This window comes from Pongo abelii, chromosome 16 (assembly GCF_028885655.2).
Source record: "Pongo abelii isolate AG06213 chromosome 16, NHGRI_mPonAbe1-v2.0_pri, whole genome shotgun sequence".
Classification (NCBI taxonomy): Eukaryota; Metazoa; Chordata; class Mammalia; order Primates; family Hominidae; genus Pongo; species Pongo abelii.
The window spans coordinates 70,794,450-70,812,437 of NC_072001.2; the positions used below are offsets into that span (position 1 = coordinate 70,794,450).

General features: G+C 37.2%; 1 protein-coding gene across 7 annotated transcripts in view; it reads left to right on the top strand.

The window, feature by feature from the left end:
- Window positions 1-17,988, top strand: part of MAP2K5 (mitogen-activated protein kinase kinase 5) — a 260,308-nt gene that overhangs the window by 93,848 nt on the left and 148,472 nt on the right. For all 7 annotated transcript variants that reach the window (XR_010137177.1, XM_063716193.1, XM_054531617.2 and 4 more), the window contains 2 exons: window positions 8,688-8,756; window positions 8,846-8,927. Coding sequence is in view for 6 of the 7 variants with exons in the window: in XM_063716193.1 (XP_063572263.1) it covers window positions 8,688-8,756; window positions 8,846-8,927 (151 nt within the window). In the remaining variant the exon portion in view is untranslated. The remainder of the gene's footprint in view (window positions 1-8,687; window positions 8,757-8,845; window positions 8,928-17,988) is intronic.

Here is a 17,988-nt window from a genome sequence, read left to right on the forward strand (position 1 = left end):
GCTGGGAATACAAACTTTTCTTGCCCAGTATTAATCTGGAGATTGTTTCTTCTGAGCCTTTCTGGTGGTTCTCTCCCTGGCCTCAGGTGATCTCCTGACATCTATGTACAGATCATTCATTACTCAGCTGAAGACTCCAGGACCCCATTGGCAGACCTCTGGAGCTCTCTCCCTCAGGTCCTCTGCCTGCTCTCTGCCCTCTGCTTCTCTAGCTTCCTTGGCCTCCTCAGACTCTCAGTTTTGTCTTCTCATCTTAGGGAGATGGCTTATCTCTGCCTGGCTTCCTCTCCCTGCACTGAGGCCTGGAAACTCTCTGGTCACCAAGCTGGGCAATCATAGGGCTCATCTCATTTGTTTTCCATCTTTCAGGGATCACTGCCCTGTTCTGGCTAATGTCCAATGTCTGGAAGCCTGTTGATCTGTTGATGTGTGTGTGTGTGTGTGTGTGTGTGTGTGTGTGTGTGTGTGTGTGTTTTAGTACCTCTTCCTTTCTTTTTTTTAATTTAACTTTTAAGTTCTGGGGTACATGTGCAGGTTTGTTATATAAGTATACTTGTGCCATGGGGATTTGTTGTACAGATTATTTTGTCACCCAGGTATTAAGCCTAGTACCTATTAGTTGTTTTTCCTGATCATCTCCCCGCCTCACCCTCCACCCTCTGATAGGCCACAGTGTGTGGTGTTTACCTCTAGGTGTCCATGTGTTCTCATAAGTTAGCTCCCACTTATAAGTGAGAACATGCGGTATTCAGTTTCCTGTTCTTGTGTTAGTTTGCTAAGGATAATGACCTCCAGCTCCATCCATGTTCCTGCAGAGGACATGATCTCATTGTTTTTTATGACTGCATAGTATTCCATGGTGTGTATGTACCACATTGTCTTTATCCAGTCTACCAGTGATGGGCATTTAGGTTGATTCCATGTCTTTGCTATTGTGAATAGTGCTGCAATGACCATTTGCATGCATGTGTCTTTATAATAGAATGCTTTATATTCATTTGGGTATATACCCAGTAATGGGATTGCTGGGTCAAATGGTATTTCTCTTTTTAGGTCTTTGAGGAATCACTGCACTGTCTTCCACAATGGTTGAACTAATTTACACTCCTTCCAACAGTGTATAAGCATTCCTTTTTCTCCACAACCTTGCCAGCATGTTATTTTTTGACTTTTTAGTAATAGCCATTCTGACTGATGTGAGATGATATCTCATTGTGGTTTTGATTTACGTTTCTCAAATGATCAGTGATGTTGAGCGTTTTTCCATATGATTGTTGGCCTCGTGTATATCTTCTTTTGAGAAGTGTCTGTTCGTGTCCTTTGCCCACTTTTTAATGGGGTTGTCTTTTTCTTACAAATTTGTATAGACCCCTTCCTTATACCCCTTTACTGCAAAAATTAACTAGAAATTAATTAAAGACTTAAATGTAAAACCCAAAGTACAAAAACCCTGGAAGACAACCTAGGAAATACCATTCTGGACATAGGAATGGGATAAAGATTTTATAATGAAGACACCAAAAGCGATTGCAACAAAGGCAAAAATTGACAAATGGAATCTAATTAAACTAAAGAGCTGCACAGCAAAGGAAATTATCAACAGGGTGAACAGACAGCCTACAGAATGGGAGAAAAATTTTGCAAGCTGTGCATCTGACAAAGGTCTAATATCCCTTTCCTTTCCTTACACCACTCTAATCCAGATGCTTGGCTTCTTTCTTGTCAGACATGTATACCAGCTTTTGAATTGTTCTCAGTAAATAGAAGCTACCATTTATTGATGATTTATACAATGCTAAGCATTTTGCATGCATTTTTTAAAATTAATACTCACAACGTTTTGTAACTCTTACTGATTCCCATTTTACAAAAGCTGAGGCACAGAGAAGTTAAATAACTTGCCCAGCGTCCCACAACTGATAAGTAGTGGAGCCAGGATTTAAACATAGGTAGTCTTGTTCTAAGTGCCGGTGACCCCCTGCCGGCGCTGCTCACTGCTCTCAGATTTGGCTTGCCAAGGATCATCCTGGTCACATTTATTTCCCTCTCAAAAGTCTTCAGAGGCTTCACGTCACTTCCCAGATAAACTAAAGACTTCAGAGGATGGAATTCAAGATCCTCCACGATATGTCATCAGTCTGCTTTTATAGCATTATCTTACATGTTTGAATCCTGTGTGTCTTTTAAGTTGAACTCGTTGCCTTATCTGAACTCAGGCACTTTCTCACTTCAACACTTTGATTCACATATTCCTGTCTAATTAGAATGCTTTCACCCGTTATCTCTACCTATCAAAATCTTTAACACCCTTCAAGGATCAGCTGAAAAGCCTGCTCCTTCATTGAACTTTTCTGGATAAACCCTGTCACATATGGTCTATCTCTCACTCACTCATTTTCTTCTTTGAACTTCTCTAGAATTCCCTGTATCTGTCTTTTAAGGGTGTTATCACCAACTGCCTTGTATTTTGCTATTAGTATACCTGTACATTTCCCGTATTATATTGAAATCTCTTTGTAAGTGGGGAACAGATCTTATTTATCTTCTTGCCTTACTCCGTGATTCCTGCAGATCCTTGCATATAGGGTATATAGTACAAAGCATTACACATAGCGAGTAAGTGTTCAACACATAATTTGTTGAATGACTGAGTGAATACATTTTTGTTCTTCTGTTTGTTCTTTAGTTCATTGATCTTTTAAAGTAACATCTTGAAAGCAGGTTCAGCTCACATACAAAATATCTCATAGCGTTCTTTATATGGACCATTGCTCTCACCCAGAATATTTCTTAACTTTTTTTATATTAAAGGATGAAATGGGAGGTTAAGAGTTAGAAGCATATTTGATCTTTTCCTGACCCTCTGCTGACTTTTGTGTGACTTCAAGCATGTCACTTGAACCTCCCAGTGACCTCAGCTGTGAAACGGGGCTGCCTGGTGTCACAGAGGGATTGCGAAGAGCAGCAAATCACAGTCCTTGTCCAAACAGAATCACCTGCAGGGTCTGACGCCTGCATGGAATGATGAGGGAAATTTAATTTTCTAAATAAAGTGGTCAGTAGGACCCACACTTTGAATGTCTATGGGCACAATTAGATGAGTCCTTGAAAATCTGTTACTTTTCCTACTCAAAATGTTTCTCATGTTATGCCTTTAAATGTTCTTGTTTTTTAGACAAAAAAGCATATTGTAAATGTTTCCCTTTTTAGACTTCTGAGGTAGGAATATATTACAAGATATTTTTAAAAGAAGTTGAATTTTGGAAAGAATAATGTACCATGAATTTCTGTTTTACACTATTGAATTTAGAAAATGTTCTGCCTCAAAGAGAACATTTTGAAAATGATGCTAATCACATTTTAAAGATAACTATTTCATAATGACCATATGTAATTCATGAAACGTGTTTCTACCTTTTTGTGTGTTTGTTTGGTGCAGGTAGTCAAGACAATTGCAGATAAGTAGAGCAGAAAACAAATAAAAATACTGTTAGCCATCTTGTAAACAGAACCTTTTTATACCATTAATGTATTCTATAAAATCTTTCAAGTAGTAACGCTTGGAGGATTTAATAGATTTCCCACTATTGTTTGTTTTCTAAGTGGGAAATTTCCACCTAACAGGAAATTTCTTAGCATTGTATATTGCATGTGCTGATTATCATTCTTTGACTGCTTTGGGTTTCTGCTGCTTTTAAACTAGCATTTAAATGGACCATTTGATTAATCATTTGTATACTGACTATAATCCTCCCAAATTTCCTTTCTGAGTTGTACATACTGTAAAAGACAATTATGTCGCCACAGATTAAATAAGTGAATTAAAACAGAATAGCAGCTTAATTTGACCTGTGATTTTGCTCTCTTTCCCTTTAGTGAAGTGTGTGCCACTCCAGCAAATAAATGAAGTCATCCATGACAGCTTGTGATGAATTGCCGTATTTATACTGTATATTTTAATAGCCTCACACTAATTTAAATTGAGCACAGAGTAAATTATAATTCAGTCACTTGACTGCTTATATTTAACTTGACAACTCATCCTTATTTGTCCTGGAGGTGTAGTGGAGAGCAGTGGAAATGCACTAAGGTATTTCAGTTTCTCACTTAACCCTTTCTCCATGGAATGCTTCATATTCAAATTCTCTTCAGTTTGAAACATTTAGCACTTCCTAAGGAGAAAAAAAATAATGAAGAATCAGGGAGTCCATACTTTCCTTGGACTCCAAAAAGAAAGTTAGTCTTTGCCATGCTTTTTGCCATTGCCTTCAAATAAGGAATTGGATTTGTTTATTTTTAGCAGTTTTAAAGCTCACTCACAAGAATACACAGGGGAAGGAGAATTAACCTTCCACCCAGAGTGCTAAGTCTCCCAGAAAATAGAGAGCATTTGAGTAGAGTTATTTTAAAGTGGGTTTTACTTTCCCTCTCAAGTTCTCAGAAATTACTTTATTTGTTTTTTCCATCATTTTGGAATCTCCACTATTCTAGACTAAAGCAAATACCAACAATGATCAAAACGAATTAGAGTACAGCGGATTAGCTCCACAAATACAGTATTCCTTACTACATTTTAGGTCAGTGTGGCATTTTTATTTATTTGGTGGTGTACGTTTTTGGTTTTAAATTCAGTTTAAAATCAAGCAATCTATTTCTTCTGTCTAGAAACAGTTTCTTATAAAGAGGATTATAGTTGTAAAGACTTGAGTTAAATCCCACATCACTTACTAGGCACTACTGTGAGTTAGACCCTGTGTGGAGTGCTGGGAGGGATAGAAAAATGTACAAGACTCAGCCCTTGCCGTTGAGAGACTCATAGTCACTCTAATCTTGAGGCTTCTGTTTTTAGGAGATGAGGGATGCATGCTCAAGGCAGAATGTACATATTGAGGGCCAGAGCTAGAGATGAATTTTGATGGAGGACTTTGAGATGAGCTTCATGGAGGCAGTGGTGGCATTCAAGCTGGATCGAAAAGATAGAACAGGTTTTTTCAATCAGTGCCTGGAGAAGAGAGAGGAAGCACACCCCAAGTAGAGGAAACAGCAGGAGCAAAGGCTGGAAGTAGGGAAAGCACAGGATATGTGTGTACACCAGGAAATGTCATCTGATTTCACATGAAGGGTGGGTTTGTGGTGGGAGTAGTGGGAAGAGGAGTTAGAATAAGTTGTCTATATTGTGGAAGAATTCCTTGAATGTCATGCTAGAGTTTTAACTTTATTGTAGGCGATGGGAACACATTAAGGTTCTTGATCAAGGGAATGATATATTCACAGCCAGTAGTTTGGGATTAATTCCAGGAGGGTGGCTAGCAGTGTGGCATCATGTCATTTCTAGGTTGTTGGTGGCCTGGAGATGCAATATATCTTAATAGTCATATATCTTAGCACTGAATAAATGGCTTTTGAAACCTTAAATAAGTGGTTCTCAACCTTACTTTGGGTTAGGAATTACCTGGGGAGCTTTACAAAATAACAAAGATGTGGGCCCAACCCAAGGGATTCTCATTGCATTGTTTTGGGGTAAAGCTTGCACCTTGGGATTTTTTTTTAAGTGCCCTAGGTATTACGATATGAGGCCAGGGTTGAGAACCATTGATTTAAGGTTAATAATAACTTCATTCCTTTTATCAGACTTTTTTAGAGTGAGAGATTCCTGGTACTTGTCATCATAGTAGGAATAGCTGTAGTATTTTATGCCGTAGGATTGAACTGACGCTAGATGAATTAATTTTGTTGGTAAGTTTTACACAAGAACAAAAATGTAAGTGAATATTGTTGGCAAATGACTATTGATCAGAAGTGTTTAAATGTTTCTTGGCAGTTTTGTATTACACTTACAGTCTAGTTTACTGAGATCTTTTATAAATAACCCCAAAGCAAACTCTTTTATTTTTTTTGAGACAGAGTCTCGCTCTGTTGCCCAGGCTGGTGTGCAGTGGTGTGATCTCGGCTCACTGCAAGCTCCACCTCCTGGGTTCATGCCATTCTTCTGCCTCAGCCTCCCAAGTAGCTGGGACTACAGGTGCCCGCCACCACACCTGGCTAATTTTTTGTATTTTTAGTAGAGACGGGGTTTCACCGTGTTAGCCAGGATGGTCTCGAGCTCCTGACCTCGTGATCTGCCCGCCTCAGCCTCCCAAAGTGCTGGGATTACAGGCATGAGCCACCGCGCCCAGCCGCAAACTCTTGATAGAAAGCACCTATGCCTTTTTTTCCCCACCTTCTCCTTCCCCAAATCAACGCCTGGCCAATGTCAGGACTATAAAATGTACTTTAGAATTGTCCTTTTCTTTCCTTGCTCTATCAGCAGTTTACAATGTATAACTTATGTTTTTTTCTTCGGTATGATTATATATATATTCTTCAGTTGTAATACAAAATGTAATTCAAAGTTGAATGGTATATAACTACACTGTCATAGTAATTCTAAATGTTAAGTTTTTATCTAGAAATGTCTAGAGTCAGAAACTCTGCCACAAATAATAAAAATTGTTTTCCAACTATTCTATTCTCATCACTGCCTTTTAAAAGTAAAAAACAAGCTGGGCACGGTGGCTCGTGCCTGTAATCCCAGCACTTTGGGAGGCTGAGGCAGGTGGATCACCTGAGGTCAGGAATTCAAGACCAGCCTGGCCAACATGGTGAAACCCCGTCTGCACTAAAAATACAAAAATCAGCCGGGTGTGGTGGCACATGCCTGTAATCCCAGCTACTTGGGAGGCTGAGGCAGGAGAATGGCTTGAACCCAGGAGGCGGAGGTTGCAGTGAGCCAAGATCGCGCCACTACACTCCAGCCTGGGCGACAGGGCAGGACTCCATCTCTAAATAAATGAATAAATAAATAAATAAATAAATAAATAAAACAATTACTCTTGAATTAGTTTCACTGACATGCTTAATAGAATTTGAACAGTTGAACAGTATGGTCTTCTTTCTTAAAAAAATATGTGTTTGAAATAAACTATAATTTATTCTAGATAAGTTTATAAATATTTTATATTTATGGGTTATAAATCACTGTGGGTAATATCACTCAGTGATTGATATTTTAAATAAACCGTAAAGTACTGAAAAGCCCATGAGACTTGAGTCCAGAGGAGGGGGTCCTACCATTCCCAGGCTCTGTGCCTCCCAGGAGGGAAACCTGGTTTCCTCCTCACTCAAAAGAAGGGAGTTAATGAAATAAAATTTCTTCAAGCTTTAACTTTCTATGACAGTATTAGCAAAGAACATTACCTGACTGGAAAAAAAAAAAAAAGATGATATATTTTAAAAATTCCTTATTTCTCTCAAAACTAAAAACCCTACTTAAAATGTTATTTTTGGCTGGGCATGGTGGCTTACGCTTGTAATCCCAGAACTTTGGGAGGCTGAGGTGAGCAGATCATTGAGGTCAGGAGTTCAAGACCAGCCTGGCCAACATGGTGAAACCCCATCTCTACTAAAAATACAAAAATTAGCCAGGTGTGGTGGCAGACACCTGTAATCCCAGCTACTCAGGAGGATGAGACACGAGAATCGCTTGAGCCCATGAGACAGGTTGCTTGAACCCAGGAGACAGAGGTTGCAGTAAGTCAAGATCGTGCCACTGCACTCCAGCCTGGGTAACAGAGCAAGACTCTGTCTCAAGAAAAAAAAAAGTCATTTTTTGGCCGGATGTGATGGCTCATGCCTGTAATCCCAGTGCTTTGGGAGGCTGAGGTGGGCAGATTGCTTGAGCTCAGAAGTTCGAGACCAGCCTGAGCAACATAATGAAACCCCCATCTCTACCAAAAATGCAAAAAATTAGCTGGGTATGGTGGCACACCTGTGGTCCCAGCTACTTGGGTGGCTGAGGTGGGAGGTTTGTTTAAGCCTGGGAGGCAGAGGTTGCAGTGAACCAAGATCACCCCACTGCACTCCAGCCTGGGTGACAGCATGAGACTGTGTCTCTAAATAAATAAATAAAATGTCATTTTTATTCATCATCCTCTCTGCTTATTGCCTAGTGTCTGGTCACAAATCACAAGATAGTCCTTTTTTTTAAGAGACAGGATTTTGCTCTGTCACCCAGGTGGGAGTGCAGAGGCGCAGTCATGGCTCACTTCAGCCTCAAATTCCTGGGCTCAAGTGATCCTCCCACCTCAGCCTCCCAAGTAGGTTGGGACCACCGATCATACTACACCCAGGTAATTTTTTTTTTTTTTTTTTTTGTAGAGATGGGTTCTTGCTATGATGCTTAGGCTGGCCATATACCCCTGGCCTTCAGGTACCCTTCCACCTCAGCCTCCCTCCCAAAGTGCTGGGATTACAGGTGTGTGACACCACGTGGCCAACACAATTCTTTTATATTGGTTTGAGGGTCATTCCTATGTTCCTCTTTTGAAAATAGCCAATGTAGCTAAAATAGAGTGCATAAATTAAGAGTGTTACAACTTAACTGACTTTTAAAGCCATTACTGTTGACCTTTGAGACCTGGCTTTTTTCTTTGGTCCCATCAATCACTTCTGTACCACCTTCCCCAGTATAGAAGGACATAAGGTTAGACAGATGCGGATACAGCTTGTATTACTAGGAGTTATAGTGGTAAGAAGAAGGAAGTGGGGAAGAATAAAGGAACTACCGTGTTTTTAGTTCTTATATTTCATAGTGATTATAACTAATATAATTAGAAGATGAATAAATATTAATACCTTTCTATATTTAGGTCATACTACTAGATATTACACTGGAACTTCAGAAGCAAATTATGTCTGAATTGGAAATTCTTTATAAGGTAATTTTTTTCATAATTTTTATTTGTAAAGCATGCCTGTGGTATTGACTTGCAGGTTTATAACTACTTTTGTCTTATTTTTGTTACAGTGTGATTCATCATATATCATTGGATTTTATGGAGCATTTTTTGTAGAAAACAGGATTTCAATATGTACAGAATTCATGGATGGTGAGTTTTCCCTTTTATAACACTTATAAAATGATTTTTAGAGTATATAGTGCTTTAAAACCTGGTTTTGATATAGATATCAAGTAGAATTAAAGATAATAAAATATGCTAATAATTACCTCATTTATACTCTAAGATTATTTCAGTGTTGGGGTTCCTGGGGTTAAATATTTATAGCTGAACTATAATTTTAAGAATTGAACTTCACTTTTATTGAAAATTTAAATAGAACAGATTAAATGCTAGTCTAATTGGTGGTTTGATATTTGATTCTTTTGCACAATCTGTCTTTACTTGCAAAACAGATGTTCTGTTCTTTTAATGTTTCAATAGCCAAAACAGATTTTCTTTTAAAGAAATCTATTAACCCGATGTCCTGTGTCTTTCAGAAAGACATCGCTTCTTAATTGCAAGATAAGAAATTGTTTTTCAACACAGCTGTTTAGCCAAGATGTGTTTAATTTTCTTTGGACTTTAGTCCTTTCCTTCCCTCTCTATTTTTTTATTCATTTCTAGTTTGGTAGTTCTTTCTTGACCTGAATATTATGGCAAAATACAGATTTCCAGGGACGTATCAGTGAAATGATGTCATCATTATTATTATTTACCAATTTTAAATCTAAGCAGTCTTTAAATTTTACATATTCAGTTTTCCATAGTCTAGTCCATTAAAACACAACTTAAGAAAATATTGTTAGTTCCTTGTGGAGATTCTCAGTACATTACTAAAGCAATTAGTTTGTGCCCTGCAAAATTTTAGTGAGCCAACATTGGTACCTTGATACTGTCATAAGGTGTATAACATGTTCTAAATTAGTTATAGTAGAATGTCAAGAATTAAAAATCTTACAGCCATATAGGTAAGTATGATAACTGTGGAGACTGACCAGAAAAAGTGGATTCATTGAGCCAATACATGTTACTGTGTTGTAACTTTTATCATTCTTTCTTTGAAGTCTTCAATTTTTCAGTTCTGCTCAAACATTTTTGTTGAAACAGGGCACAGTGGTTCACGCATGTAATCCCAGCACTTTGGGAGACTAAGGTGGGAAGATTGCTTGAGCACAGGAGTTTGAGACCAGCCTGGGCAATATAGTGAGATCTCATCTTTACAAAAAATTTTTTAAAAATATGGCGGGGCACGGTGGCTCACTCCGGTAATCCCAGCACTTTGGGAGGCCAAGGCAGGCGGAGTTTGAGACCAGCCTAACCGACATGGCGAAAACCCGTCTCTACTGAAAATACAAAAATTAGCCAGGTGTGGTAGTGCATGCCTGTAGTCCCAGCTACTTGGGAGGCTGAGACGGAGAATTCCTTGAACCTGGGAGGTGGAGGTTGCAGTGAACCAAGATTGCGCCACTGCACTCCACCCTGGGTGACAAAGTGAGACTCTGTCTCAAAAAAAAAAAAAAAAAAAAAGGAAAATTAGCCAAGCATGGTGGTACAGGCCTGTAGTCCCAGTTACTCTGGGGGCTGAGGTGGGAGGATTGCTGAGCCCAGGAGATTAAGCCTGTAGTGAGCTGTGATCGTGCCACTGCACTCCAGTCTAGGCAACAGAGTGAGACCCTGTATCAAAAAACAAATAAATTAAAATTTTTTATTGAAATATAACTCAGATACCATAAAATTCACCTTTTAAAAGTGTACAATTCCATGGTTTTTTATATACTCACAAGGTTGTGCAGTCATCACCACTGTATAATTCCAAAACACTTTTTACCACCCCCAGAAAGAGACTTCCTACCTATTAGTACTCACTCTCTACTTTCTCTTTCCTCAAGTCCTTGGCAACCACTGATTTATCTTCTGTCTCTATGGATTTACCTATTCTGGACATTCCATATAAATGGAATCTGATAATATATGGCCTTTGTGTCTGGCTTCCTTTACTTAGTATAATGTTTTCAGTGTTCATCCATACTATTGCATATATGAGAACTTCATTCCTTTTTATTGCTGAATAACATTTCATTGTATGGCTATACTACATTTTGTTTATTCTTTCATTAGTTGATGGACATTTGGGATAGTTCTGCTTTATGCATAATTATGAATAATGCTACTCTATATATTTGTGTACAAGTTTTTGTGTGGACATATGTTTTCAGTTCTTTTTTTTTTTTTGAAACAGAATCTTGCTCTGTCACCCAGGCTGGAGTGCAGTGGCGTGATCTCGGCTCACTGCAACCTCCACCTCCTGGGTTCAAGCGATTCTCCTGCCTCAGCCTCCTGAGTAGCTGGGACTACATGTGCATGCCACCATGCCCAGCTAAGTTTTGTATTTTCAGTAGAGACAGGGTTTCACTGTGTTAGGATGGTCTCGATCTCCTGACCTCCTGACCTCGTGATCTGCCCGCCTCGGCCTCCCAAGGTGCTGGGATTACAGGTGTGAGCCACTGCACCCAGCCAGTGTTTTCAGTTCTTTTGGGTATATACCTAGGAGTAGAGTTGCTAGGTCATATGGTAGCTTTATGTTTAACTTTTTAATAAACTACCAAACTGTTCCAATCTATTTTATACCACTTTGCATTCATACCAGCACTGTATAAGGTTCCATTTTCTTCATATTTTTGCCAATACTTGTCATTTTGTGTCTTTTTAAAATTGTGGGCTTGTAGTGTGACATGGTATCCCATTTTGGTTTTGATTTAGATTTCTCTAATGACTAATGATGTTGAGCATCTTTTCATGTGCTTATTGGCCATTTGTATATCTTCTTTTGAGAAATATGTTTTCAAATCCTTTGTCTATCTTTTAAATGAGTTATTGGGCTTTTATTGTTGAGTTGTGATAATTCTTTATGTATTCTAATACTTGGCTCTTATCAGATATAGGATTTCCAAATATTTTCACTCATTGTTTATCTTTTCACTTTCCTTTTTCTTTTCTTTTCTTTTTTTTGAGCTGCGGTCTCATTATGTTGCCCAGGCTAGTTTTGAACTCCTGGGCTCAAGTGATCCTCTCACCTCAGCCTCAAGTTTTATTGTTTTAGCTTTTATATTTAAGCCTTTGATTTATTTTTGAGTTAATTTTTATATATGGTATGAGATAGGGGTCCAAATTTATTCATTTGCATGTAGATATCCATTTGTTCCAGTACCATTTGTTAAAGACTATTTTTCCCATTGAATTTTCTTGTTGTACTTGTTGAAAATTGACCATAAAATATATTTCTATACTTTTAATCAATGCGTATACATCTCACATTGATCTATCTTTGTACCAGTACCACACCATATTTGATTACTTGTACTTGATAACTCTGGATTATTATAGTTTTTAAGTTTCAAATTGAGAAGTGTAAGTGCTCCAACTTTGTTCTTTTTCAAGATTGTTTTGGCCATTTTGAACACCTAGCATTTTTATTTGAATTTTAGAATCAGCTTGGCAATTTCTCCAAAAAAATCCAGCTGGGATTTTGATAAGAATTGAATTGAATTTTTAGATCAACTTGGGGAATATTGCTGTCTTAACATTATTTAATCTTCCACTCCATGAACACAGATGTCTTTCAACTTACTTAGGTCTTCTTTAATTGTTTTTCTGTGATTTTAAAATAATTTTTAGGGTATAAGTGGTAACTATTTGTTAAATTTACTTCTAAGTTTTTTTAATGCTGTTTTTCTTAATTTCGTTTTTGAATTGTTCATTGCCAGTGTATAGAACTGTAATTGATTTTTGTATGTTGATCTTGTATTCTGCAACCTTGCTGAACTTGTTTACTAACGTTAATAGCTTTTTGTGGATTCCTTAGGGTTCTCTATATACAAGATAATGCCATCTGCAAATAGAGGTAGTTTTAGTGCTTTCTTTTCAATTCTGGATGTCTTTTATTTCATTTTCTTGCTTAATTACCCTGGCTAGAACCTTCAGTACAATGTTGAATAGACTGATGAGAGCAGACATCCTTCTCTTGTTCCTGACCTTAGAGGGAGAGCTTTCAGTCTTTCACCATTAAATATGATGTTAGCCATGGGTTTGGAATAGTTGTCCTTTGTCAGGTTGAGGAAATTCCCTTCTATTTCTAGTTTGTTGAGTATTTTTTTTTAATCATGAAAGGGTGTTAAATTTTGTCAGATGCCTGTTTTATATCTATTGAAATAATTGTGCATATTTGGTCCTTTATTCTATTAATATATGGTATACTATATTAATTGATTTTTGCAAAATGAACCAGTCTTGCAGTGTTGGAATTATTCCATTTAGTCATGATGTGTAATTCTTTTTATATGTTCCTGGGTTCAGTTTGCTAGTATTTTCTTGATGATTTTTGTATTCATATTTATGAGGGATATTGGTCTAGTTTTCTTTTTTTGTGATGTCAGTGTCTGATTTTGGTATCAGGATAATTCTGGCCTTATAGAATGAGTTTGGAAGTGTTGCCACCTCTTCTGTTTTTTGAAAGAGTTTATGAAGGATTCATGTTAATTCTTTTTTAAAAAAAATTTTAGGGGCTGGACAGGGTGGCTCATGCCTGTAATCCCAGCATTTTGGAAGGCCAAGGCAGGTGAATCACTTGAGGTCAGGAGTTCAAGACCAGCCTGGCCAACTTGGTGAAACCCCATCTCTACTAAAAGTACCAAAAAAATTAGCTGGGCATGGTGGCACATGCCTGTAATCCCAGCTACTTGGGTGGCTGAGGCAGGAGAATCACTTGAACCCGGGAGCTGGAGGTTGCAGTGAGCCAAGATCATGCCACTGCACTCCAGCCGGGTGACAGAGACTCTGTCTCAAAATAAATAAATCAATCAAAATTTTTATGGATCCATAATATTGTACATATTTATGGAGTACATGCATAATAATATTTTGACACAAGCATACAATATGTAGTAATCAACTCAAAGTAATGGAGATATGTATGACCACAAACAGTTATCATTTCTTTGTGTTAGGAGCATTGCAATTCCACTTGTGTAGTTATTTTGAAATATACAATAAATTATTAATTGTGATCACTCTGTTGTGGTATCAAACACTGGATCTTATTCTTTCTATCTGACTGTACTTTTTTACCCATTAACCAACCCCTCTTTGTCCTTCCTTTTTCACTACCCTTCTCAGTCTCTGGTAATCATCATTCTGCTATGTCTCCATGATCATTAGTTTTTGGCTCCCACATATGAGTGAGAACATATATGTCTTTCTGTGTCCAGATTATTTCATTTAAAATAATATCCACACATATTCTTGCAAATAACAGGATTTCATTCTTTTTATGGCTGAATAATATTTCATTGTGTTTATGTACCACATTTTCTTTATTTTTTCTTCGATGGACACTCAGATTGATTTCATATCTTGGCTATTGTGAGTAGTGCTGCAGTAAACATTAGAGTGCACATATCTCTTCAGCTTACTGATTTCCTTTCTTTTGGGTATATACCCAATGGTGAAATTACTGGATCATAATAAGGTAGTTCTATTTTTAGTTTTTTTGAGGAATTTCCATACTGTTTTCCATGGTAGCTGTACTAGTTTACATTCCCATCAATAGTGTATGAAGGTTCCCCTTTCTCCACATCCTTGCCAGCATCTGTTATTCCCTGTCTTTTTGATAAAAGCCACTTCAGCTGGAGTGAGAGGATATCTCATTGTGGTTTTGATTTGCATTTCCCTGATGATTAGTGATGTCAAACATTTTTTCAAATGCCTGACGTTAATTCTTCTTTAAACATTTGATAGAATTCACCAGTGAAATCATCTGGTTCTGAGGTTTTCGGGGTGTGTCATTAGTGCGTGTTTTTTTTTAAATTATGGTATAATACTCATACAAAAATTTTAACCTTATTAGCCATGATATGAGTCCATTTTGTGTTGCTATAAAAGAATACCTGAGACTGGGTAATTTATAAAGAAAAGTGGTTTATTTGGCTCATGATTTTGCAGGCTGTACAAGAAACATAGTGCCCAGCATCTGTTTCTGGTCTGGGTCTCAGGAAGCTTCCATTCGTGGAGCAAGACAGAGAGGAGGGAGGTCCCAGACACTTTTTAACAACCAAATCTTGTGGGAACTTAGAGTGAGAGCTCACTCAATTTTGTGAGAATGACACCAAGTCTTTCATGAGGGATCCACCCCTTTGACCCAAACACCATTCACTAGGCCCCATCTTCAACATTGGGAGTGAGATTTCAACATGAGTTTTGAAGGGGACAAATATTCAAACTGTATCAGCCATTTTAAGTATATAATTCAGCAGCATGAAGTACATTAACATGGTTGTGCAACTGTCACCACCATCCATCTCCAGAACTCTTTTTGTCTTGCAAAACTGAAACTCTATACCTATTAAATAAGAACTCCTCATTCACCCCCGCTCCCAGCCCCTGGCAAACAGCATTATACTCTGTCTCTATGTGACTACTCTAGGTACCTCATATAATTGGAATCACACAGTATTTGTCTTATTGTGTCTGGCTTATTTCATTTTGCATTACATCCTTAAGATTCATCCATGTTGTACCATGTGTCAGAATTTTCTTCCTTTTAAAAGCTGAATAATATTTGTGATTAGTTTTTTTATTACCAACTCATTCTTTTTATATACAGGTTTAGTCAGATTTTTTATTTTTTCTTGAGTCAGTTTTGGTAGTTTGTGTTTTTCTCAGAATTAATCTGTTTCATCTAGGTTATCTAATTTATTGATACACAGTTCTGAAAAATCTCTTATAATCCTTTTTATTTCTGCAAAGTTGGCAGTAGTGTTCCCTCTTCCATTCCAGATTTTAGTTACTTGAGTCTCCTCACTTATTTTCTTGGTCAGTGTAGCTAAAAGTTTGTCAGTTTCTCTGTTTAAACTTTTTTTTTTTTTTGAGATGGAGTTTCGCTCTTGTTGCGCAGGCTAGAGTGCAATGGTGCAACGTCAGCTCACAGCAACCTCTGCCTCCTGGGTTCAAGACATTCTCCTGCCTCAGCCTCCGGAGTAGCTGGGATTACAGGCATGTGCCACCATGCCCGGCTAATTTTGTATTTTTAGTAGAGACGGGGTTTCTCCATGTTGGTCAGGCTGGTCTCGAACTCCTGACCTCAGGTGATCCACCCACCTCGGCCTCCCAAAGTGCTGGGATTACGGGTGTGAGCCACCACACCCAGCTAAAAAAATTTTTTTCATTTAAAATGAAACCAACTTTTGGTTTCTTTGATTTTCTCTGTTGTTTTTTTCTATTCTCTATTTTGTTTATTTCTGCTTTAATTTTATTATTTTCTTTTTTTCTGCTTTCTTTGAGTTTAGTTTTAGCTTGATGTTCTCCTTCTGTTTAAGGTAGCAAGTTAGGATATTGATTTGAGATCTTTCTTCTTATTTAACGTAGGTTATAAATTTTCCTCTAAGCACGGCTTTAGTTGCGTCCTAGAAGTTTTGGTATGTTGTGTTTTTATTTTCATTAATCTCAAAGTATTTTCCATTTTTCTATGACAGAAATCTCTTGTGATTTCTTTTTGACCCATTTTTATTTAGGTATGTGCTGCTTAATTTCCACATATGCGCACTTGAGAAGAACGTATTCTACTGTGGTTAAATGAAGTATCCTTTACATGTCAGTTAATTCCGATTGGTTTATAATACTGTTCAGTATTTTCTTATTAATCTTCTGTATAGTTTTGTCCATTTTTGAAAGTGAGATATTGAAGTCTCAAAAACTAGTATTTTTGAGTTGTCTATTTCTCCTTTCAATTCTTTCAGTTTATGTTTCATATATTTTGGCACTCCGTTGTTAGGTCCATGCATGTTTATAATTGTTATATCTTCTTGGTTGATTGATCCTTTTATCATTAGAAAATGTCTTTGTCTCTAGTAACAATATTTAACAATAGTTATCTAAAAGTCTATTTTTTCCACTAGTATAGTCACTGCAGCTCCCTTTTGATTACTATTTGAATAGTATATCTTTTTTCATCATTTTTCAACCTGTTGGTTTCTTTAAATATAAAATACCTTTGTTGTAGACAGCATATAGTTGGATCATTTTTTTAAAAATCAATTCTACCAATCTGTTACTTAATTAGAGTGCTTAAACCTTTTACATTTAATTTAATTACTAACAAGGTGAGATGTATCTATCCCATTCTGTTTGTTTTCTATAAGTCACATCTTTCATGTTCTTCTGTTATTGCTTTCTTTTATATCAAGTAGATATTTTCAAATGTACCATTTAAATTCCCCATGGTTGCTTTTACTCTGTGTTTTTGAGTTATATTCTTAATTTTGCTCTAGGGATTACAATTAACTTCTTAACTTATAACAATTTAGTTCAGATTAATACTGACTTTATTTTAATAGTGCACAAAAGGCCAGGCATGGTGGCTCACGCCTGTAATCACAGCACTTTGAGAGGCCGAGGTGGGCGGATCACCTGAGGTCAGGAGTTCGAGATTAGCCTGGCCGATTTGGTGAAACCTCTTCTCTACTAAAAAAAATACAAAAATTAGCTGGACTCAGTGGTCCATGCCTGTAATCCCAGCTACTCGGGAGGCTGAGGCTGGAGAATAGCTTGAATCCAGGAAGCAGAGGTTGCAGTGAGCTGAGATCGTGCCACTGCACTCCAGACCAGGTGACAGAGCGAGACTCCATCTCAAAAAAAAAAAAAAAAAAAGTATACAAAAATTTTGCTTCTGTATAGCTCAATTTCTTCTCATCTTTTTTATGCTGTTATTGTCATATAAGTTACATTCTTATACATTGTGTGTCCAACACAAATTTAAAATTATGCCATTGTCTCTTAAGTCATATAGAACAGAAAAGATACAAACCATACATTTATCCTGTCTTTTATATTTGCCTATGCAGTTACCTTTACCAGTGTTCCTTATTTCTTCATGTGGATCTGTCTTTTAACTTCAATCTAAAGTTCTTTCAGTCTGAAAGACTGTATTTTATTTCTTGTAGGGTAGGTCAACTAATGATTAATTCTCAGTATTCTGAGATAAATTTTCCAGTTTATTTGAGAGTATCTTAATTTCTCCTTCAGTTTTGTAGAATAGTTTTTGCTGGTATAGAATTTTTGGTTTATAATCTTTTTCTTTCAGCTGTTCAAATTGTCATTCCCCTGCCTCTGACCTCTG